At 44.3% G+C, this 23,406-nt stretch overlaps 1 protein-coding gene across 3 annotated transcripts in view; it reads right to left on the minus strand.

The window, feature by feature from the left end:
- Positions 1–20,418, minus strand: part of GSDME (gasdermin E) — a 59,062-nt gene extending 38,644 nt beyond the window's left edge. Inside the window, exons 1-3 of one of the 3 annotated variants that reach the window (XM_017863946.1) lie at positions 20,017–20,418; positions 11,795–12,024; positions 5,797–5,989 (exon numbers count right to left, since the gene is read on the minus strand). In XM_017863946.1, coding sequence (XP_017719435.1) covers positions 5,797–5,989; positions 11,795–12,005 — 404 coding nt within the window. In that variant the 5' untranslated portion in view covers positions 12,006–12,024; positions 20,017–20,418. The other 2 variants (XM_017863945.1, XM_017863948.1) reach the window with 2 other exon arrangements.
- Positions 20,419–23,406: the final 2,988 nt, after the last annotated feature.

The following is a 23,406-nucleotide window of genomic DNA, read 5'->3' on the forward strand; positions in this document are numbered from 1 at the left end:
GAGCTATCTGCACTCCTACATTTATTGCAGCACTAGTCACAATAGTCAAATTTTGGAAACAACCTAATCCTCAACAGATGAATAAAGAAAATGTGATAGACTACTATTTAGCTAAAAAAGGAATAAGATCCTGGGCCGGGCACAGTGGTTCATGCCTGTAATCCCAGCACTTTGGGAGGCTGAGGTAGGCGGATCACGAGGTCAGGAGTTCAAGACCAGCCTGGCCAATATGGTGAAACCTCATCTCTACTAAAAATACAAAAATTAGCCAGGTTTGGTGGTGGGCGCCTGTAATCCCAGCTACTTGGGAAGCGGAGGCAGGAGAACTGCTTGAACCCGGGAGGCGGAGGTTGCAGTGAGCCAAGATTATACCACTGCACTCCAGCCTGGGTGACACAGCAAGACTCTGTCTCAAAAAAAAAAACAAAAAAAAAGGGTAAGATTCTGTCTTTTGCAACAACAGGGATGGAACTGGAGGTCATTATGTTAAGTGAAATAAACCAGGCACAGAAAGATAAACTTCACATATTCTTATTTATTGAACTAAAAATCAAAACAATTGACCTCATGGAGATAGAAAGTAGAGGGATGGTTACTAGAGGCTGGGAAGGGTAGTGGTAGAGTGGTAGGCAGATGCAGGGATAGTTAATGGGTACAATAAAAATAGAAAGAATGAATAAGATCTAGTATTTGATAGCATAACTTTAGGATACCTAGAGTCAATAATAACTTAATAGAACCTTTTTTTTCTTTTTTTTTTTGAGACAGAGTCTTGCTCTAAGGCCCAGGCTGGAGTGCAGTGGAGCGATCTCAGCTCACTACAAGCTCCGCCTCCCAGGTTCACACCATTCTCCTGCCTCAGCCTTCCAAGTAGCTGGGATTACAGGCACCCGCCACCATGCCCAGCTAACTTTTTTGTATTTTTTAGTAGAGACAGGGTTTCACCGTGTTAGCCAGGATGGTCTCGATCTCCTGACCTCATGATCCACCTGCCTCAGCCTCCCAAAGTGCTGGGATTACAGGCGTGAGCCACAACACCTGGCCTAATTGTACATTTTAAAATAACTAAAACTGTATAATTGGATTGCTTGTAACACAAGGGATAAATGCCTGAGGTGATGGATACCCCATTTTCCATGATGTGATTATTATACATTGTATGCCTGAATTAAAACCTCTCATGAGATATATTTTCCCATTAAAAAAATTCCTCATTAAAAAAGTCATATATCCCATAAATATATGTATATATGTGTGTGTATATATATGTGTATATATATATTCAGTGTAATTTTAAAACATTTTAAATAATTATGAAGATTCATCATTGTCATAACATTGCATTAATATACTGGTTTCATATAATTTATTTAATTTGGAATTCCTAATAAAGAACCAAACTTCTCATTACTGTATGTGCATAGAAAAATGTAATCTGCTTTACCAAAATTCCCTTTACAATATGACAAAGAATAAAAGTGGGATATACCTTTAGGGTAACACCCTCCTGAATCCCCAAATAGTGAGGAAAGCACAACATAGCACGGTCTCTGGAAAACAGCCAGGACCAACGCCCAGAACTCAGGGGAAGGAGCTGACAGGTGTGCGCACTCCAGAGTCCACTCACTTCCAGACATTCAGCCAGCAGAAAGCCTTCAGAGATCATCTAGTCCAACTATCTCACCTACAGCTGGGGAAACTGAGCCCAAGGGCAGAAATGGCTTACCAAGTCGACCTAAGTTATTGACCAGGAATAAACTTACCAGACCCTAGGAAATTAGAAGCAACAAGCTGGTGGCAGAAGTGGGGTGGGCTGTGGCTTTTATACTTACGGTAGTGACAAATGGCAACTGACCACGGAAGACAAGGTAAACAAATGAAAAGAGCGTATTACAGAATAATGAAAGAGCTTATTAAACACAAAAATGAAAGAGCTTATCACATGAATCCAAGTCACTATGAAAAAGACTCAATAAATTTGTTATTCTCCATTTAAAAAAAAGTACGTGATATATCTTAGAATGGTTTCCATCAAGAATGGTAAGATCTGCACAGAGATTGCATTCAAAGGGGTCAGCTCCAGGTATCCGGAAGGTTAATTTCTGTGGAATGCCTTCCTGCCCAGCACAGGCTTGTTTTTTCAAGGACAAAGTTTGTTTTTGATATGTGCACACATTTCATAGACAATAAAGCTAATATTCTGATTTTTGAGGCCTAAAATAACTTGTATGCAGATGACAAGTTATCTAAATGACCTGAAATAAAAGTGACTGTAAATAAGCCCTCAGGAATGTACAGTTCTTAAGCATCACGAACTGCAACTCCCAAAGTCAGGCATATATCAACACCACCTTATCAATCCCAATGATGTTATGGGAGTCCAAAGACAGGCAGACAACATGGATAAGAATTTATTACTCCAGCATGAAGTAACAAGAATGTTAGCTTTACTGAGCTCCATGCCAGGAGCAGAAGTCTTCCCTTCCCACACCTGTCCTCCCCTACCCTATAGTTCACCTTTTCCTCCTAGCAGGCTAACAAGAGCAAAGTGATTCTGTGATAAGATTCCTCTTTGGTTTCTAGTCCTTGTATTTATTCTTTATCATGCTTCTGGTGGCACCACTCCCCGGGGCATCCCTTCCCCCATTACCGCTAAAAGTAACAGGACTCCCGAATCCAAGTGATCTCATCCCTGTGTCCAGGCACCTCCAGGTGAGCAGGCCTCGCCATGCACATGTACCTGCTCAGGACAGTTTCTATTCCATGATTCACCCACCGGGTATCCTCCCTAGGGACTCAGGTTCATGCTTCGGCCTTTACGTTCTGTGCTATCATTTTAATGACTTTTACATGATTTAGAGGAAAGAACAGGAGCTTTGGAGCCAGAAAATCCTGGGTTGAATCCCAGCACCAGCATCCAAATTGAGTTCTGTGTCTGGGAACAAGTTATTTCTCCTTCCTGAGCCTTGGTGCCATTAAGTGTAAAAGGAGACGGCTGTGCAGAGTCAAGGAGAGGCTGCATATAAAGTACCTGGCACACAGTAGGTGCTCTGCGGATGCTCCTTTCCTTACCCTCCCCCGCCCCAACTCCCTCTTCCTCCAGTCAGAACTGTTGGCTCTGGCCTCTTTCTCTCGGGAATGATTTTCTTCCATCTCTTGTCGCCGACCCTCCTCGTGTGCTTCCTTTTGGCAAGAGCTTCTACACCTGAATCATGAAGAGTGTTTAAAAACCTGTATCGAGAAATGTGATTATAGAGCATTGCCAAACTGTGCTTCTTGAAATAGAAATAACGAGACTACAAAATGCAGCTAAGCTAGAGAGGGCTGCATGAGACTGAGAGAGCAGAGAAGACGCTTCCCTTTTCCCCTTCCCCAGTGACACCAGATTTAGCAAATGAAAATGTAAGACACTCAGTTAAATTTTCATTTCAGATAAATATCAAATATGTTTCTAGTGTGTCCCGACAATTGCAGTTGAGAAGGAAAATGGCACTGTAGCAAAGATAAGCTGTAGAGAAAGGAAAATAAATCATGACTGCCAGAGACAGAGGCAGCTGTCCCTTCTACCTGGTGCTACCAGACAGAACTTCAAATTCTCTGACCAAAAGGGAACCCCTGGTGGAGTCAGAGCTTTGTGTGATTGTGGAGTCCTAGAAAGTGCCAGTAGGCAGTAAACACACAGCCATGGTCCTTCAGCTCCAGTAAGCATGGGTGGTTACTGGAGAGGGGCTTGGGACTTGAAGATGGCAGCTGCGGCCGGGCGCAGTGGCTCAAGCCTGTAATCCCAGCACTTTGGGAGGCCGAGACGGACGGATCACGAGGTCAGGAGATCAAGACTATCCTGGCTAACCTGGTGAAACCCTGTCTCTACTAAAAAATAAAAAAAAAAAAAAAAAAATAGCCGGGTGAGGTGGCGGGCGCCTGTAGTCCCAGCTACTGGGGAGGCTGAGGCAGGAGAATGGCGTAAACCCGGGAGGCGGAGCTTGCAGTGAGCCAAGATCCGGCCACTGCACTACTCCAGCCTGGGCGACAGAGTGAGACTCCGTCTCAAAAAAAAAAAAAAGAAGATGGCAGCTGCCCAGGTACCCGCAATAAAATCCACCCACCTAATGCTATGTGAGTTTTATCATACTTTTTATTAATTTTTAAACATAATTTTGTGGAATGAGCACATATTTAATATTCCATATAATCTTTAAAGTGTTGCAAAGATGAAATAAAGATGAATAGCCCATCATACTTAATATCAAGTGAATTTTCGTCTTATTTTATTTGGCTTTCAATTTTTGCTTTAAAAGATAAAGGGCAGGCCAGGCGCGGTGGCTTCAAGCCTCTGTAATCCCACACTTTGGTAGGCCGAGGATGGCGCCGGATCATGAGGATCAGGAGATCGAGACCATCTGGCCTGACCGTGACACCCGTCTTCTACTAAAAAAAATACAAAACCTAGCCAGGGACGAAGGTGGCGGGCCGCCTGTAGTCCCAGCCTCGGGAGGCTGAAGCGGAGATGGCATAAACCCGGGAGCATGGAAGCTGCAGTGAGCTGAGATCCGGCTGCACTCCAGTGCCGGACAACAGAGCGAGACTCGCCTCAAAAAAAAAAAAAGGAATAAGGGCAAATAAAATTACACAGGAAAATCCACACGTTACTGTACAAACTGAAATATCATCCCCGCTGAATTATTGCAATAACGTCTCAACTGGACTCCCTGCTGCTGCCCATCCAGTCTCTTCTCATCTCAGCAGCCAGAATGATCCTTCTAAAAAAATACATCAGATGACGCCGATTCCCTGCCCAGAACCCTCCACTGGCTCTCAGTAAGTGTGAGCCTCGCCAGTGGCCTTCAAGGTCCTGTGGGTCTTGGCGCCCCATCCCTCTCAGCCCCTCCAGCTCTCCTCTCCTGCCCTCCCCTCGCTCACTGGGCACAGGCCACCCTGGCCACTGCCCAGAGCCTCCTGCCCAGATGTTCCTGTGCTTTCCCTCCCCTCCTGCAGGGCTTTGTTCTAATGCCAGCTTCTCCATGACACCTTCTCTGGCCACTTTCTAAGTTCATAGCCCCCATTCCTAGCACATCCTAGCCCCCTCACTGCTGCCGATTCCCATCAACCTACTGCACATTTTACTTTAGTTGTATATTTGGTGTCTCTCCTCACTGGAATGCAAGGCAGACATTTGGGTATTTTGCTCTCTGTGGCCTCCGCAGAATGTAGAATAGTACATGGCACATAGGATGCACTTGATACAATTATTTTTTGAACGCTGAATAAACATAAGGTAAGAATAATGATGAGCTATACTGTGGTAAGATGTATTTACCGAAAGCCAAACAATGAATAAATGCGGAATTTTCTTCAAAACTTCAAAACTAAAACAGCTCTTCTTTTTGAGCTTTTTTGTGCACCTCTCACTTGCTTTCTTCTTTTTCTCCTCAGAAAATTATAGAGCCAGAGGAGGGTCATGACTTCCTGGCTTCTAAAATTAATATTCCAAAATGCAGGACACAGCATTGTCACCACTGGCATTTTACAAATCATGTGATTGAAGGAAGTACATATTTGCCTGAAGTAACATCCTTTGAAAGTGCTTCTCAAGTCTCCCCGCCTCAGGCTAAGAACAGTCAAGCAATTCCAGACTAAAGAATGTGCTCCTCATGAAATTTCAGCATAAGTGCATTCAATACACGTTTATTGATCAGCAGAGATCAAATCTGTTGCCCTTTTAACAAAGGTCCAACTGAATGACCTTTAAATGTGAGATGTGTCAAAATCCAAAACGCCAAACAGAAGTCTCCTTACCTCTCGGCAGAGTCTCTGATGAGCTGCTGCAAATCCACCTCCTGCTTCCTCAGGGTTCCAAATGAAGACTGGCTCTCCATGCGGCTGCTGCCCCCCACGTTCAGCTTGACCTTCCCCAGTGCGGTCTCCAGGGTTCCACTCACGTGGTTTGCAAACTTGCCCTCGTATTTCACAAAGTCCGACTCCACGACCACTGGAATGGAGGAGACGAGCAGAGGAAACTGATGATAAGGCCACCAAGGTGTCTTGGGTCACTTTGCTTTCCAAGCCTGTGCAGAGCCCTGGAAAGCAGGAGGCTGAGCCGGCAGCCACACTGTGTGTGTGGGCAAGAAAACAGGACAGCACGTGCATGTGTGTGTATGTATGTGTATATGTGTGTGCGTGTATGTATGTGTATGTGTCTGTGTGCGTATGTGTATGTGCATGTGTGTCTATGTGCATATGCGTATGCGTATGTGTGCGTGTGTGCATGTGTGCGTATGTGTGCGTATGTGTGTCTGTATATGTGCGCACGTGCGTGTGTACGTACGTATGTGTCTGCGTATGTGTGTCTGCGTATGTGTGTGTATGTGTATGTGTATGTGTGTGCATGTGTGCGTATGTGTATGTGCATGTGTATGTGTCTATGTGCATATGCGTATGTGTATGTGTGCGTGTGTGCATGTGTGCATGTGTGCGTATGTGTGCATGTGTGCATGTGTGCGTATGTGTGCGTATGTGTGCGTATGTGTGTCTGTATATGTGCGCACATGCGTGTGTACGTACGTATGTGTCTGCGTATGTGTCTGCGTATGTGTGTGTATGTGTATGTGTGTGTATGTGTGTGCATGTGTGCGTGTGTATGTGTATGTGTATATGTGTGTATGTGTCTGTATGTTTGTGTCTGCATGTGTGTCTGTATGTTTGTGTGTGTCTGTGTATGTGTATATATGTGTGTATGTGTGTGTCTGTGTATGTGTGTGCCTGTGTATATATGCGTGTGCGTGTATGTGTGTGTGTGTGCGTGTATGCGTGCGTGTGTATGCGTGCATGTATGCGTGTATGGGTTTGTGTATGTGTGCACATGCGTGCGTGTGTGTGTGCATGTGTATGTCTGTGTGTCTGTGTGTGTGTGTGTGGACTGCGGGCACACAGTGGACCAGTGACCAGGGCTCCACTAGAGGTTTTTCTCTTTCATTGGTTTTCAACCCCAATATGTATAGAAAGGTGCACAGTAAGGACTAATGAATAAAGTGAGCACCTGTTTAACCACTATCCAGGTGAATCAATAGGCCATTTTAAATGTGTACTTTTCCAGGATGAAGACTGAAAGGGACCAAAGAAGACACCTGAACAGAGCAAGAACAGCAGCCTCTATTCTGGAGGCACCACGAGAGGACGGCCTTCCTTGGACACCTAGGCCTGTCCAGGGGCATCTTGTCTACCCACCCAACAGTCTCGAAAAACAATCCCCTGGCCCCTATCACCATCTCCAATCAAATTATTCCCTTCCCATATTTATGATTCTATCTCTGACCTCTACCCAGTCATTCAATTCCTTATCATGCAATTCCTTATCTCTGACTTCCTGATAAGGTCAGTGGACATGCCCTTTTTAAAATGATAGATGTCTGATCTCATATCTGACCTGTCAGCCTTCTCACATCTCCAGGTTTCTACTATTCTCATTTTAATCCAAACAAAACCACCCTAAAATAGTCTCTGTGTAGTGGCTCACATTTGTAATCCCAGCAACTTAGGAGGCTGAGGCAGGAGGATCCCTTGAGGTCAGAAGTTCAAGACCAACCTGGGCAACACCAGCTACCCTGGAGGCTGAGGTGAGAGGATCACCTGAACCCAGGAGTACAAAGTGACAAGTTAGCAATGATCATGCCACTGCATGCCAGTCTGGGTGACAGAGCAACACCTTATCTCTAAGAAAATATAAAAATTATAAAAAATAAAAATAATAATTTTAAAATAATCTCTATCATCACCATTTGTTAAGGAGACATTAAGAGTCCACTAGGAACTTCACACTTGGCCTTTTCCATTGTCCTGACCCAAGGCTCTGCTGGGCTCCCGGCTGTACTTCACAAGGTCTTCAAACCCACCTGCACTCTGAAAGGCTTCTTTCCATCCACTCACTGCCCCAACACCCAAACTTCACCTACACTTCTTCCACTGCAATCAAGAAAACCCACTCCTCAACCAGGGTTACTCAGAAGCAATTACCACTCAATCACCTTTGAAATTTATAAAACAGAGAACCATCTCCCATACCACCAGCCCAAAACTAAGAATGGCGTAAAAATGTATCCTATTCAGGGCCTTCTTTTGTTAATATCTCATGGAAAACAAACACTTTGGGCAATGCCTTGTGACGAAGGGCAGAGCAGAAATAAAGAGATTAGGATTACATCCCTACTCTAATATTACTAACTAGGAGAAGTTGGGTAATATTCATTTCCCTGAACCTCAGACTTTCACATGCAATTTGGAGATAATTAATGATACCTACCTGATGGGTTCTGCTGCAAGTTTATGTATGTAAAGCATATAAGGTAGAGCCTCACACACAGCAAAGGCTCAATCTCTCCACTGTGTTTAGGCCAGAGAAATGTCATTTTCTGATAAACAGGACAGTCCTAGGTTCTACAAAGTACAGCAAAGACAGAAATTCTATCTTTAGGACACAGGTCTGGTCTTGGGCTTATTACCGCTCCTGGAAACCCTGTCCCCAAGACAGGATCCACAGCAGGAAGGAACAGTCAAGATTTGTCTGTGAGTTCTGAAAAGCCACTCTAGACACACATCCAAAGAAGATGTCATCTGTGCACACTTCTGCATCAAGGCGTCAACTGCTGTTGGTGGAAGGGAAGAAATGAGGGGACCAACAGGCCATCACTGGGACTGCCAACACCAATCACCACCCTATATCCTTCACAGCCCTGGGCAACACACGCCCCAGTGAGGCTGCGAGTGGGAAAAAATAACAAAGGTGAAGCATCCTGACTCTACCCAGTAGACAAGATAGAAGACACTTCTCGTCACTGCCCTAACACCAACAGGACACAGAATCCAGGGTGAGCTCTGACCTCAGATGAGCGTGCTCATGGATTCTTCACCTGCAGTGGCCGCCACTGGCCTCACCAACCCAGCACAAGTCTTTGTGATCTTTCAGGACACCACAAAAAAGGCATTTCACATCACAGAACAGGAAAACTCCAATTACTCAGGAGTTCTTGGTCTATTTTGTCATTTTCTCCCCTCTTGTTCCTTTTCATACTTAGTTATTTCACCATTCAATAGAAGTTCTGCCAGAAAGCACACAGAAGGGGAGGGTGATATAAAATTAACATCAATTCATTTGCCTATTGTGTGGCAGCTCTGATGAGCTGACTGGAGACAGCACTGACTGGAATCCTTTCCTGGAAGAAAGTTTGAAGATTATCTGTAAACTCAAATTATCTCCTCTACCTCTTTTCCCCTTTAACAGAGATGCAATCACAAAATTAGAGAGTTCTAGAGTTGAAAGAGGATTCAGACATCATTTTGTCCAATAATTAAGAGCTGATGATATTTTCATATATCACCACATTCCAAAAAGTAATGTAGCAATGAGTAAGTACCAAGTCTTCAAAAAGTTCCCATCCTCTGGTCCAGTAATTCTCTAAGAATTTATGCTGAAGCAGTTGCCTAAGAAACTACAACAAAAATGCACATAAAAATGCTCATTGCAGCCTTATTTATTAATCATTATTATTATTTTATTTTGGAGACAGGGTCTCACTCTGTTGCCCAGGCTGGAATGCAGTGGCACAATCATGGCTCACTCCAGCCTCAACCTCCTGGGTTCAAGCGATCCTCCCACCTTAACCTCTCAAGCAGCTGGGACTACAAGTGCATGCTACCATGCCCAGCTAATTTTTCTATTTTTTGTAGAGATGGGGTTTGCCACTTTGCCCAGGCTGGTCTCAAACTCCTAGGCTCAAGTGATCCGCCCACCTCGGCCTCCCAAAGTGCTGGAATTACAGGTATGAGCCACTGCACCCAGCCTCAATGTTATTTATTAAGCATTAAATTGTAGTGGTTAAGCAAATTAGGGTACATACACTCAAAGGAATATTACGTGTTTGTTGAAAACCGTATTTAAAAATACAGTTTCTTCCATAGGTAAAATAACCTATGGAAGAAAACTTAATGTTAAGTAAAAAATACGGAATATATAAAATTATATACAGTATATTTTCTTTCTTCTTCTTCTTTTTTTTTTTTTTTTTTTGAGATAGAATCTCACTCTGTCACCCAGGCTGGAGTGCAATGGCGCAATATTGGCTCACTGCAACCTCTGCTACCCAGGTTCGAGTGATTCTCCTGCCTTAGCCTCCTGAGTATCTGGGATTACAGGTGCCTGCCACCATGCCCTGCTAATTTTATATTTTAGTAGAGATGGGGTTTCACCATGTTGGCCAGGCTGGTCTTGAACTCCTGACCTCGTAATCCACCTGCCTTAGCCTCCCAAAGTGCTGGGATTACATGCATGAGACACCACGCCCGGCCTACAGTACACTTTCAATTTTGTTATTAAACATCAGATCCAGAGAAATAAAAGGCTACAAACCAAGTGTTCATGGGAATTAACAACTGATGGTAGGATTTTTTATGTTTAAATTTTCTGGCCGGGCGCGGTGGCTCAAGCCTGTAATCCCAGCACTTTGGGAGGCCGAGACGGGCGGATCATGAGGTCAGGAGATCGAGACCATCCTGGCTAACACGGTGAAACCCCATCTCTACTAAAAAATACAAAAAAAAAACAAAAAACTAGCCGGGCGAAGGTTGGTGGCGCCTGTAGTCCCAGCATAACCGAGATGAGGCAGGAAGAATGGCGAGGGGAGAACCCGGGAGGCGGAGCTTGCAGTGAGCTGAGATCTGGCCACTGCACCCAAGCCCTGGTGACAGAGCAATAAAGACCCGTCTCAAAAAAAAAAAAAAAAAAAAAAAAAAAAAATAAAAAAAAAAATTTTCTTCTTCATCCCTTTCTATATTTTATACTGTACTGTAACAATACATCTGACCCCAGTTTTGATGTCTGACTGCTCTCAGCTTCTGAGCCCCCACTCTTCCTTCTCTTTCTTTTGCACATCTGGACAAGCTGATAAGAGATCCCAGGTGCGCTGTCCATGGTGTCACTGAAAACTCAAACCACATAAACCCATCCCCCATGCAGGGGCCAACGCCCATCTCCACTCACTGATCACAATAAAAGCTGAGCCCATCTCCTTATCCCCTTCTCTGTGGCCATTTTTGGACCAGTTTTAGAGACTGTCCTGCTTTCCCCAGAAAGCATCCTTATATGAATAAACATTTTCACACCTTCTTGACGCTTATGTGGCATCATCAGTTCAACACCAAACCACATTTGGGGTAGTGATCCACCCCACTTATGCTGAGTGGCCACAACATGTACAGTAAGCATGTCTTACTTTTATACTAAACCGCAAAATTATTTTTAAAAGGTTAAGCTATAATGTGTCATGTCAGGCCTGCAGAATTTTGTTCATTTTAAGAAAGGATATGCTTTTAAGATGACAGGCAAAGAAACAGGAGAATTCATTATAAAATATCTAGACTCAAGGCAATACATTCATTAAAGAAGAATCATCGACCAGGCACGGTGGCTGATGCCTGTCATCTCAGCACTTTGGGAGACCGAGATGGGTGGAATACTTGAGGTTAGGAGTTTGAGACCAGCTGGGCCAATATGGTGAAACACTGTCTCTACTAAAATACAAAATTAGCTGGGTGTGGTAGCGGGTGCCTGTAATCCCAGCTACTCAGGAGGCTGAGGCAGGAGAATCACTTGAACCCAAGAGGCAGAGGTTGCAATGAGCCAAGATCATGCCATTGCACTCCAGCATGGGCAACAGAAACTCCGCATCAAAAAAAAAAAAAAAAAAAAAAAAAAATATTTTTTTTTAGACAAATTTAATTATAGAATATACACAAGGAAACATACCTGGACTCGGAAATTGGTCTTCTATAAGTACATCACCAAGGGTGAGGGATAAAACCTGGTACTTGGGTCTCTGCCAGCACCAGGATCTCTTCTTTTTTGTCACCAGACTTAGAAGCTGTAACTTATCAGAGTCATTCAGATTTGATACTGCAATCAGGTCACCATCAGCATCAACTTCTCTAAGAAAATTCCTTGTTGCCTTGGCAAACATTTTGAAAGCTCCAGATTACCTGAAAAAGTAAAGTTATCCTAAAATCAAATAAGAAGTTACTATTTTGTGGCTTTTTTCCCTAAAATTATTGTATTTCTCCCTATTCACAACAGTTCACATGAAAGAATATCTTCTTCCTAAAAGACCCTCTAGTTTGACTTTAGTGGGTAATAAAGAACTCAAATAGAGATATTGAAAGAACATATATATCCCAATCAGGATATAATAGGTTATGCTTCAGAAACAAACAATTCCTAAATCTTAGTGGTTTATAACAATAGGGTTTATTTGTTGCTCATATACTTGCTCAATACAGGGGTACAAGAGAGTTTTGTTTATTATGGTTATTCAGGGATCCAGACTGAAGGGAAAGCCAGCATCTTGAACGTTGTCAACCATTATCCAAGAGGAAAGAATTCTGGAAGATCTCACACCAGCAATTAAATGATCTGGCCCCAAAGTGACACAAAGAAGGTTGCTTACAACTTGTCAGAACTAGTCACATGGCCTTAACCAAAAATAAGGGCCAGAAAATATAGTTTTATCAAGAATCTGGAAGTCAGGCTGGGCATGGTGGGTGATACATGTAATCCCAGCATTTTGGGAGGCCAAGGTAGGAAGACTGCTTGAGCCCAGGAGTTGGAAACCAGCCTGGGCACCATAGCCAAACTACAAATTAAAAATTAAAAAATTAGCTGAGTGTGGTGGTACACAGCTGTAGTCCCAGTTACTCGGGAGACTGAGGTGGGAAGACTGCTTGAGCCCAGGAGTTCAAAACTGCAGTGAGCCATGATCATGCCACTGCACTCCAGCCTGGGTGACAGTACAAGATTTTGTCTCAAAAAGGCAGAGAGCTGGGAATATTTGTTGAACAACAACATACTGACTACCACAATAGATAGCTTACCTATGACTACCTATCCGAAGGGTCAAAGGTGCTTTTTCTCTACACTGTGTGATTTCTCATATTCAGATATGAAAAGCAACAAGCTATGCCTTTTTAACCCAGAAAATAAAGGCATAGTCATACTTTAGCAGGAGCGGAAAAGAAGAGACACATTGGAAGATATAAAAAAGGAAAATATTATATTCAGGAGAAGCAGTATAGACTATTTAACAAATGCTTTTGGAACAATGGGCTAACCATCTGGAAAGAAAAAAACTGAATTCCTCTTTCATACTATAAATAAGGCAAATTCCCAATGAAATCAAGAGGTTTCTTTGAAGAAAAAATGAAACTGTGGAAGTACTAGAAAAAATAGAGAAATATTTGTACAATTGCAGGATGAGAAGGGCCTTTAGAAAGACAAAGGGCAAACTGAGAAAATAATTGTAATATTTATGACAGGGAACAAAAATGCTTACTATATTTTTTTAAAACTTTTACAAATCAAGTTTTAAAATACTGCACTCCAAGAGAAACATAGGCAATGGTTCTAAACCATTCACAATACACAAATTGCACAGAGCATGTATATACACATACACACACATATAATAAATTACCACATAAAAAAGAAGAAAATAACATTTTTACAAACTATCTATGGTCAAAACGAAAAGCTCTAATGGACAAGAATAGTGTTTTATTTTTGCTTGCACCCTGGTGCTTGGCACAGTTGCATAGTCACACAGTTCTTAGGATTTAAGAGATGAGAATAAGCTCAGACTTTAGCTCAATCCACTTTAGCATGAATCTCTTTTAGGGCATGGGAAATCATTTGTCTTATCAATCACTGGTTCTTTTCTATAGTATATTTTCTTAGATTATTATGATGCAGTAGCTACCTGACCCTGTTCTTGTATATTAACACTAGGAATGAACATTAAAGGAAAACTTCTAAAACATGCAAGGAAGTTCCTTTCTGATAAGGTGAACTGCAAAGCAGCATGACTAAGGATGCTCAGGCTGTCATCTGTAATTAATCTGTTACTATGTCATGCATAAGAATTTTGCATTCAATGGAATACTCATTTATTTATTTACCAAATCATCAACTGAATCATTCACTAATTTTTCTTGAGTACCTACTATACTACTGTGTTTAAGCACTTAGGATACAAAGACAAGAAATAATTTCTCTCCTCAATGAGCTACTAGTTTGGTGGCCAGATGGATAAATAAACAGCCTAGTTTTATGTTAGCTACTGGCAGAGATTGTTCCAGGGAAAGAACCAAGAAAAAGGCATCTAAATGTCATTGGAGAGAGGCGTACTGTCACAGAAGTCCTCCTGAAGTCGATGACATCCAAGCTGCATTGTGTAGGCTAAGTAGAAGTAAGCCAGGCAAAGGAGCATTGTATGGATGCTGTAGCTGAGGAGAAGCCATTATGAAAGCACAAAATTTGTAGGAGGTGGTGGAGGGATGGGAAAGACAGTGCCAAGCAAATGGGTTACCAGTGAGCTTGAGATGGCCCAGGAGACATTGTATTGTATTGATCTGCCATCCACCACTTTGACAGACTGGAATGACTGGTCAAGCTCTGAGCTTGACTCTTACACTGGAATGCAGCATTCCAGAGTAGAGAAGGGCCAGATACAAAGCTGTGGAGGCCCCCAATCCATGTCCTGCCTCTCCTGCAGGGCAGCCAGGGAAGCAGGTGCCATTGGAGGGTGTGTGATCAGAATGATCCCTTAGAAAAATCTTCTAGAAGCAAAATAGCAAAGGGACTGCAGGGGAGCAAGATTAGAGATGGACAAAAAATGACAATGCTCTGGACTAGGTCAGTGGCATGAAGATAGAAAAGATACTGGTTTGGTGAAGGCTGGTGATGAAAGAAAGAAGGCCCCCTGGGGCGTCATCCTGGTATCCCAGGTGCAGGCTGGGAGATGAGAAGGAAAAGCCAGTTATCAAGAGAGGGAATTTGAAAGTAACAGATTTACTTTGCTAAACATGGGACTGGGTCTCCCCGAGGGCCTATGAGAACTCGTCCTGCTAGTCCTGAAAAGCCACAGAACAATCTCATTTAGTTTGCCACTGCTGTCAGGATCTCCACTGTTATGGCTTCTATTCTTTTCTGGGACAAGCTGAAAGGGAACTCACTCATGCACTTGCCTTCAGATCACACAGGTTTCTGTAGAAACCAAATCAGGCTTGCCATTAAAAAGCAAAATAAAACCCATCTGCTGTGAGTGGGAAAACCTTAGTAGACACCAATCCTTCCCCACAGGACTTAGACGGTAAAACAGAGTAAATTCCTAAATTATTTTTTAATTTTTTTTTTTTTTCATCTAACATCAAACAGCTAATTTGGCTTCTTGGCAGGGTAGGGTACTTTAAAGAGAGTGACTGGAGGTGGCTATTTATTGCTTTGTAGGTTTTTATTAGACTCAAACATTTTAATCATGGGACTCTGAGAATATTCTCCTGGTGAAGTTAAAGTTAGAGGTTTCTTTATTACTATTATGTGTGAACTATACTTACATGGTTCAAAAATCTAAATTATGTAAAGGATATACATTGAGAAATCCCATTCCTGCCCAGGCCCCAATAACCCTTTCACTCCTCTCCCCTTCAGCCAAATTTCCTTCATATTTCTTTACACAGGTGTAGTTAAAAGGAACCTACACACTGCTCAGGATCTTGCTTTCTGCCACATACTTCCTTATGCAGAGGTATCATTGTGCATTTTACTTGTCCCATGTTGCTGACCACTTGGGTTATTTCTAAACTTTTGTTATATTAAAGATGTCCCCAGTAAATACCACATACAGATGTCCTCTTCATAAACAAACAAATGTATCTGAAGGGTAGATCCCTAAAAAAGAGATTGCTAGAACAATGGGTAAATGCATCTGTAATTGTAGGAGTTGTGCTATTCTGCAGTCTGACCAATAATGTTCAAAAGTATCCATCTTAGCAACAGCGTATCATTAGACTTTTGGATTTTTGCCAGTCTGATTGGTGAGAAATGGAATCTCAGCCTAGTTTTAGGTTGTGTTATTTTAATACAAATAAAATCAAGCATCTTTTGTTTTGTTGAAAGGCTTTCTGTATTTAACTGTGTCCTTTGCTCATTTTCTATTCTTGCTTTTTTTGGCTTTATTTCCAGGAATGTTTGATATAATAAATCTACTAAAATACAGGCTAGGAACAATAGAGTTTATAATGCAGCATTAGGGGACAATACACTGCCACCATCATTCTCAAACATGTAAGATAACTAGTCAGCCAGGAAAGATTAAAGAATACGGTCAGGTCCAAATAAATGAAGGATCTACAACTCAAGTTGCCTGACACAGACAAGCATGGTCATGTCTCAGCCAAAAATCAGACTCTGGATTAAAAGTTTCACAATGCTCCAATTTGGGAGAAGATGAAAATGTCCTCAGGAGACATCATGCTCAAATAGCTCATGGCCTAAAAACTCACCGCACTTCACAGCTGTTACAATAGATCATGGGCTCTCACACAGAGCCTTAAAAGTTATATTAGCAGCTGGGCGTGGTGGCTCACGCCTGTAATCCCAACACTTTGGGAGGCTGAGGTGGGGCGGGCGGATCACCTAAGGTCAGGAATTTGAAACCAGCCTGGCCCAACATGGTGAAACCCTGTCTCTACTAAAAATACAAAAATTAGCATGGCATGGTGGCAAGCAGTAATCCCAGCTACTCACTTGAACCTGGGAGGCAGAGGTTGCAGTGAGCCGAGATCATGCCATTGCACTCCAGCCTGGGCAACAAGAGTGAAACTTTGTCTCAAAAAAAAAAAAAGTTGTATTAGCAAACAGTCCTTATTCACTTGTCTGGCTTCCCAGCTCAAAGCAGGTGAGAACTAAAAAAGCCAAACCAAATGCAGTAAGGATATCCTAGCTCGAGTCAGACTCCTGGACAAGAGACCTTCGGGGGCAGACACCAAGAAAGCAAGACAATAACACAAAGCTGGCAAAGCACACAGCCAACTGGAGCCACTGGGAACAAACAATCTTAAAAATAGTTGCCAGGGTGATGACTGCAGGAGAAGATAACTATATTCACTACTGTCCGTTAAGACTGGTTCAGAGTCATGGAATTATCTAGTTTTTGAATTAGAAGAGAAACCTCGTTCTTTCTCACACTCCATTCAGGATTCTTCTTAAGAACTGCTCTTGTTGAACCCTGGGCCTCTGCTTGAACAGTTCTAGAGAAGAAACTTCAACATCAAAATACTCTAGACAAAGAGAGGAGCCTTTTGAGTTGAGTGCCTGCTATGTTCCAGGCATGGGGCTTACTGCTTTATACACATTTCCTTATTTAATCTTCACAATAACTCTTTGAAGCAGGCATTGTCCACATTTTACAGATGAGGAAGCTGCGGTTCAAAGACGTTAAGTAACTTGCCCAAGATCACAGCAAAGAGAAAAGCAGCCCTGACATCTGGGAGCTGGCCTGGTACTATCAGGCCCTGGTGTTGCTGACCATTAGTAATGTCACAGAGCATCAACATCAGGCAAGGCCACTCTTGTCATGATAAATCAACATGAAAACAAGGCTGCTCTATAATCATACCTGAACACAGACAAAGCATGAACACGTTCAAAGCACAAAAATGATCAAATACCACCCCGCTTCCAGTCATTAGCAGTCCTGTGAGTGACTACTGCTTCCTGACCAATCACGGCTATAACCTCTCTCTGGCCTTCTCTCTTTTTTGACGAGATTTACTAGGATACTCAATCACAGAATTTCCCCTGCTTCCTGACCACATCCAATTCAGAGCTAAGCCCTCTTTCCCCAAATCACCTGCTATATGTCCAAATCCTCTGTCCTTTCTAACACCTCTTACTGAGACACCTCAGGGTTCTCCGTGGTGTCCCTCACTGCAAGGAGAAATAAACCAACTTATTGAACTGTTACTGTGTTCCTGGAGGTCTTTGACTGGAGGGCATTGAACATCACATAGAGAATCAGTGCTGAGCCAAGATTCCACCCGAGGTCCACCTGACTCCAAAGCCTGTGCCCTTGGCCACTCTACTCTGCTGGCTCCCTGTTCAGCTTTTTTTCTGTTCTAATGTGGGCCTCATATGATTCATTCTATAACATAAGAAAGTGCCCTTGAAAGGGTAAACCGCAGTTACAGTGGAAACAAAAATCATTGCTATGGAACATGTGTCACTTCCTTTCTATCTGGGGAGATGAAACATGGCTGTACTTGGCTACTTGTCTCATTGTTAACAATTTCAGCACACTTTGAATTAGTTTTAGTTTTCTAGATAGCAAAGAGCAATTGGGCCTATTAAATTAGAACAGAGGCGGCATCTTTTCTTATCTTCCTATGCCCCAGTACCTGAACTCATTTTTAATGAGAAGACAACTTAATATTTCATCATTTCTTTCTAAAATAAAAATCAGTATGTGAACTCAATGATAGTCATAAGACAAGCAGGAGCTTGGAAAGGGAGGGAGAGTGAGGGGGCAAAGGCTTTGGGGAAGTGAAGTGGGTAACAGAAGACAGCCTGGGTACGAATAGAGAAGATGTGGTGTGGTGGCAGGCACCTGCGGTCTCAGCCACCGGTGGATGTGAGGATTCCTTGAGCCCAGGAATTCAAGGCTGCAGTGAGTTAGGATAGCGCCACTGCACTCCAGCCTCGGTGACAGAGCGAGACCTTCTCTCAACAATAACAAAGAAGCTAGCCAAGGGACTGTGGCTGGAGAGCTGGGCCCTTTCTCTCTCAGATCTACCTCATGGTCTGGGCTCAACTTCTCCTTTAGAAAAAGAGCTTGGTGGTGGTAGATTGTGAAGACAATTAATTTCACTCTTCAGCTGCTTCTCCAAGCCCACAGTACTCCTTTCATTCCACTTGGACTTGGCCATCTGTCTGGCCGCCTGCCTGCCTGCCTCTCAGGACAGCAACCCCAAGCCATCCATCCCTTTCACTATCCCCATTCACTATTCTGGACACAGTAGACTCTGGAGGAGTGGGTGGTCGGTGTGTTCAGTCCACAACCAACGCTCTTCTAAGAGGTGCCCTCTAGTCTTTCCCCTCGGGGTGCAGACGGCAAGCAGCACTGGAAAGGGTCAGGGGTCCTCAAATGGAGACCAAAGGGAGCCACGCGGGCAGCTGTCGAGAGCCATCCAGCGCATGCCGGGCACACCGAGTGGTGCTTGGCCTCCTCCCCAAGCTAGGGGACCTCTAAATACCGGAGCAAGGTGGATGGGGACTCTTTTCCGTCAAGAGAGACTGAACTCCGTATCTGCTCCGCGGCCTGCCTCCCCGTACACACGCCCCCGAGCCGGAGGAGCCTCCGCAGCACCCAGAGGAGAGACCGGAAGACAAAGGATGAACGAGTGGGAAGCGGGTGGTCTGGGGGAAAGAAGAACGAAAATACCAGCTGCGCTTGCAACATCCAAGGAAGGAAGTGGCAGCGGGGAAGGGGAGAGGATGGGAAGGGGATGCTGAGTGTGAGTGGGGGCGGGACGCCGTGATGGGAGGGAGACTGGGCCGGGAATGCGGGTGGCGAGGGGAGCGACGGGACCTGCAGTTCCAGCGGCCGGGCAGCCAATCGATTCGTCTCCCCTAGGAAGGAGCGAGGGGAGGGTGTCCCAGAGAGAAAGCGCCGCGCGGCCTCGGCTGCTCCCGGCCCGGGACACCCAAACGGACCAAAGAGGAGCCGGAGTGTAGCCCGCAGCGGATCCCTCAGCTTGCGTCCGCTGCGCACTTACCCGCGCGCCCGCTGCTGGGTCTGCGGCAGCCGCGCCCCCTGCGCTGGCGGAGTCGGAGGAGCCTGCGCTGGGCCGGCCGGGGGCGGGCCCTCGGGAAGGGCGGAGGGAGGGATCGCCGGCCGGGACCTTTGCTCCGTACGGGCGCCCCAGAGCCGCGGGAGTGGCCGCCGGAGGCTGCGGGAGGGGCGCGCCCGGCGGAGGCGGGAGGAGAGGAACGTGGGGCGGGGGCTGCAGCGGCGGCGGGCCCGGGCCAGACCTCCCAGAAGCCCAGGAGAGAGCCGCTTCCCCTTCTTCGTGTGACTCCCTCGGAGCCGGGTTGCTGACGGCCCGGGACTCGGCCAGAGTCCTGGCGCACTTTTCGGGACTCACCCGGGAGATGTCAGGGCCTCTCCGGAAGAGTGGGCTGCGCCTGCCTTCCGCGGCCGCCTTGCCTCTTCGCTGCGCGGGACCGTGGGGTTTGAGAGCGGCGCCTCCTCGCGGGGCCAGACCCGCCACTCACAGTGGAGTGTGGACTGACACCGCGGCTTCACGGTTCAACCAGGAAAGTCCAAGGCCTGTCCAGCCTATGGGAGCCCCTAATGCCCGTGCCTGGAGTAGTATCTGGGTGTGTGGTGCGACTGTACCCACACTTAGGCCTGCCGCTAAAAAGTGATTCATTCATGTAAACTCCACTCTAAACTCTTTGAGGGCAAAACCAAGCGCTGTCACACACTGGGTGCTCAATGAATACTAAACAAGGGAATCTAAGCATAGCTGGTGCTTAAACATTGCTTTCTGATGGACTGACTTAAATATTAGATCGTTTGTAACATTAGGACCAGCTAAAACCGATTAACCATTACTTAAGTTGTTACGATGAGGCAGAGCCAAAATCTCCCGGGCATGTGCAAGAGGGAAAGCTTTCTAATTGTGAACACCACGTGCCCCGCATAAGGCTGCATTGGCGTCACCTGGGACTGGTTAGCAATGCCAAAAACGCCTGACCGGCCGCCAAGTCCAGAACACAGATTTGAGCTTTGCCTCCTGTCTCCTTGCCAGTTGACTGGCAATGGAGGTTTTTCTTTTCTCAAAAGCCTGTGCCACAGTATTGGTTTCTGTGTGCCTCAGGTAACGAGCCCATTGCTCAGTAACATTTTTAGTCAGTATATCATCTTCACTGTCTACTAAGCTGAGAGCAAGGAGTCTACTAAGCTGAGAGCAAGGAGTAAGAGAAAATGAAATCTCTGCCCTGCGAGAGCTCACACAGAGTATGGAGTTGTGTGGCTGTCTTCAAGGCTGGTCGGGGAGGGCAGGTAGAGAATCCCAGCAGCGCTTTCCCTTGGGCCCCCCTATGCTTTAAACATACCTCTAGATTGTAGTTATCCGGCTCACTGTAAAGCCTTTCCTGACTATCCAAATTAAAAGTGCTGCCCACCCACCCATGGGAACACCTTCTAGTTCCTCTGCTTTATTTTTCTCCTTTGCACTCACCACCATCTGATAGACCGTGTGCCTCCTACTTATTGCATGTATTATCCTTTCCTGTAAAACGACAGCAGCATGAGGGCAGCTGGTCTGTTTTGTTCACTATGCCCAGCACCTAGTTTAGGATTTGACACATGGTAGCTATCCAGTAAATAATTGTTGAGTTAAGAAATGAATCATTTTGTTTGTTTCTCCACCTAGGTTGTGGGACTGTACACATCCTTGCAGTACCCAGCACAGAATAGATACACAATTAGTGGTTGTTGGATGAAGGAGTGGTTCGAAATGGTCCATGGTGGTGGGCCCCTGATTTGCTAATGTGATGAGATGTTGGACGAAAGAAAGAATCCCAGCCCTGTTAAGAGACTTTTCATCTATGCTATTGGTTCTCTTCATCATAAAATTATATGGTGATGACTCTGGCTTGTCAGAGATTATTGCATTCCCACCTAGGGTACTGACCTTAAGAATATCCTCATAGGCCGGGCGCGGTGGCTCAAGCCTGTAATCCCAGCACTTTGGGAGGCCGAGACGGGTGGATCACGAGGTCAGGAGATCGAGACCATCCTGGCTAACACGGTGAAACCCCATCTCTACTAAAAAATACAAAAAAAACTAGCCGGGCGAGGTGGTGGGCGCCTGTAGTCCCAGCTACTGGGAAGGCTGAGGCAGGAGAATGGCGTGAACCGGGAGGCGGAGCTTGCAGTGAGCTGAGATCCGGACACTGCACTCCAGCCTGGGCGACAGAGCAAGACTCCGTCTCAAAAAAAAAAAAAAAAAAAAAAGAATATCCTCATAAGCAGTATACTCATCAGGTTCCCACTCCAAAAAGCCCCAGTCCTCTATCTAGATAGTTACCACTTGTAATTCAGAGTGGGTGAACTTTTTGATGCAACAGTTCCTAAGTGGCTTCAAATTCCGTCACTCTTTTTTTTTGTCCTGCCCAGTCTTTTAATTAAATGCCCGAGGAAGACAGTAATAATATCAGCTGCTATTATTTATGTAGCACTTTCTGTCTACTGTCACCAAGCATGCTTCTGAGTACATTACATGCAATGATTGACTCATTTAATCCTTACAACTATTTGAGGGTTTCAAGTGACAAATGAGGGAATTGAAGCACAAACTGGAATGCTCACACAGCTGGGAAGAGACAGAGCCATGATTTTAACGCAGGTTGTTCAGCACCATCTGAGTTTTAACCCACCACAGGGTACAGACTCTCCAGAACAGAAAATAGGAAGTGCAATAGGGGTCCCCCTACCCAAGCAGGGTAGGAGCATGGTCTGTGTTAGGAGAGGGGGATGACTTGTGTTCAAGGTCTCACCTGACTCCAGTCTGCTGCTCTCCCTGTCCAATGGTGGAGGGATGAAAAGGTTCTGGCACAGCCATAACTTTTTTTTTTTAAAAAGTTGTGCTTATTATTATTATTAGAGTATTTGAAGATTTCAGATGAACATATGCAACATGGAAACTTTTAGCCCAATTGGAAAAAAGTAAATAAAAAGAAAACATGGAACTCCAATCTTCTTATTCCATATAGATACATTCCCTTTGAGGAAATGGAGGGATATGGAAAGAAAATCTCCCAGGAGATCAATTGGAGTGGTCATAATGATGATGGTAAGCATCTGCTTTCAAAAAGATTCATTATATAAACTATGTTTCAACTTACAGAGCTTCTGAAACACATCTGTTGGGTGTTGTGTATTTCCTACCCTATGCCTAGATTCTTGCTGAGGAAACGAAAGGGCAGCAAAAGTCAATAAAACTCACTACCAGGATTTATGTCATAAATGAACATGCTAATAAACCAGCTCTGCATGGCTGCCATAATTGCTTCCTAGTTCTTTGAGAACCATGTTTGGAGACCTGGACTTTTTCAGATGAATAACCTCTGCAAAGGAGAAAAATACAGACTTTGGATCCATCAGATTTGGGTAGAATCCAGCCTACCACTTACCAGCTGAGTGATTTTAGGCAAATTGTGTAACTTCCCATTTAAAAATTACTTATAACATTGTCATAAGATTATATAAAGTACTCAGCCCATAGTAGCACTCAATAAAAATTAGTTTCCTTTCCTTTATTAATTACTTTTCAGCTAAAGTTGCCTTTAAATTAAGCCTACATTTTTCACATATGCATAATTTTGCCTTTTACCATATTGCTTGCTTCCCAGAGGAACATAGCTACTAACATAAATTAAAATAAAATTTGGCATACATTGATATATATTTTAACACTGATTTCATTTACCTCCCTAAATCCCAAAAGTGCTTTTTAAACTGGAGA

The sequence above is a fragment of the Rhinopithecus bieti genome, unplaced genomic scaffold (genome assembly GCF_001698545.2).
Source record: "Rhinopithecus bieti isolate Rb0 unplaced genomic scaffold, ASM169854v2 scaffold_73130, whole genome shotgun sequence".
Taxonomy (NCBI): Eukaryota; Metazoa; Chordata; class Mammalia; order Primates; family Cercopithecidae; genus Rhinopithecus; species Rhinopithecus bieti.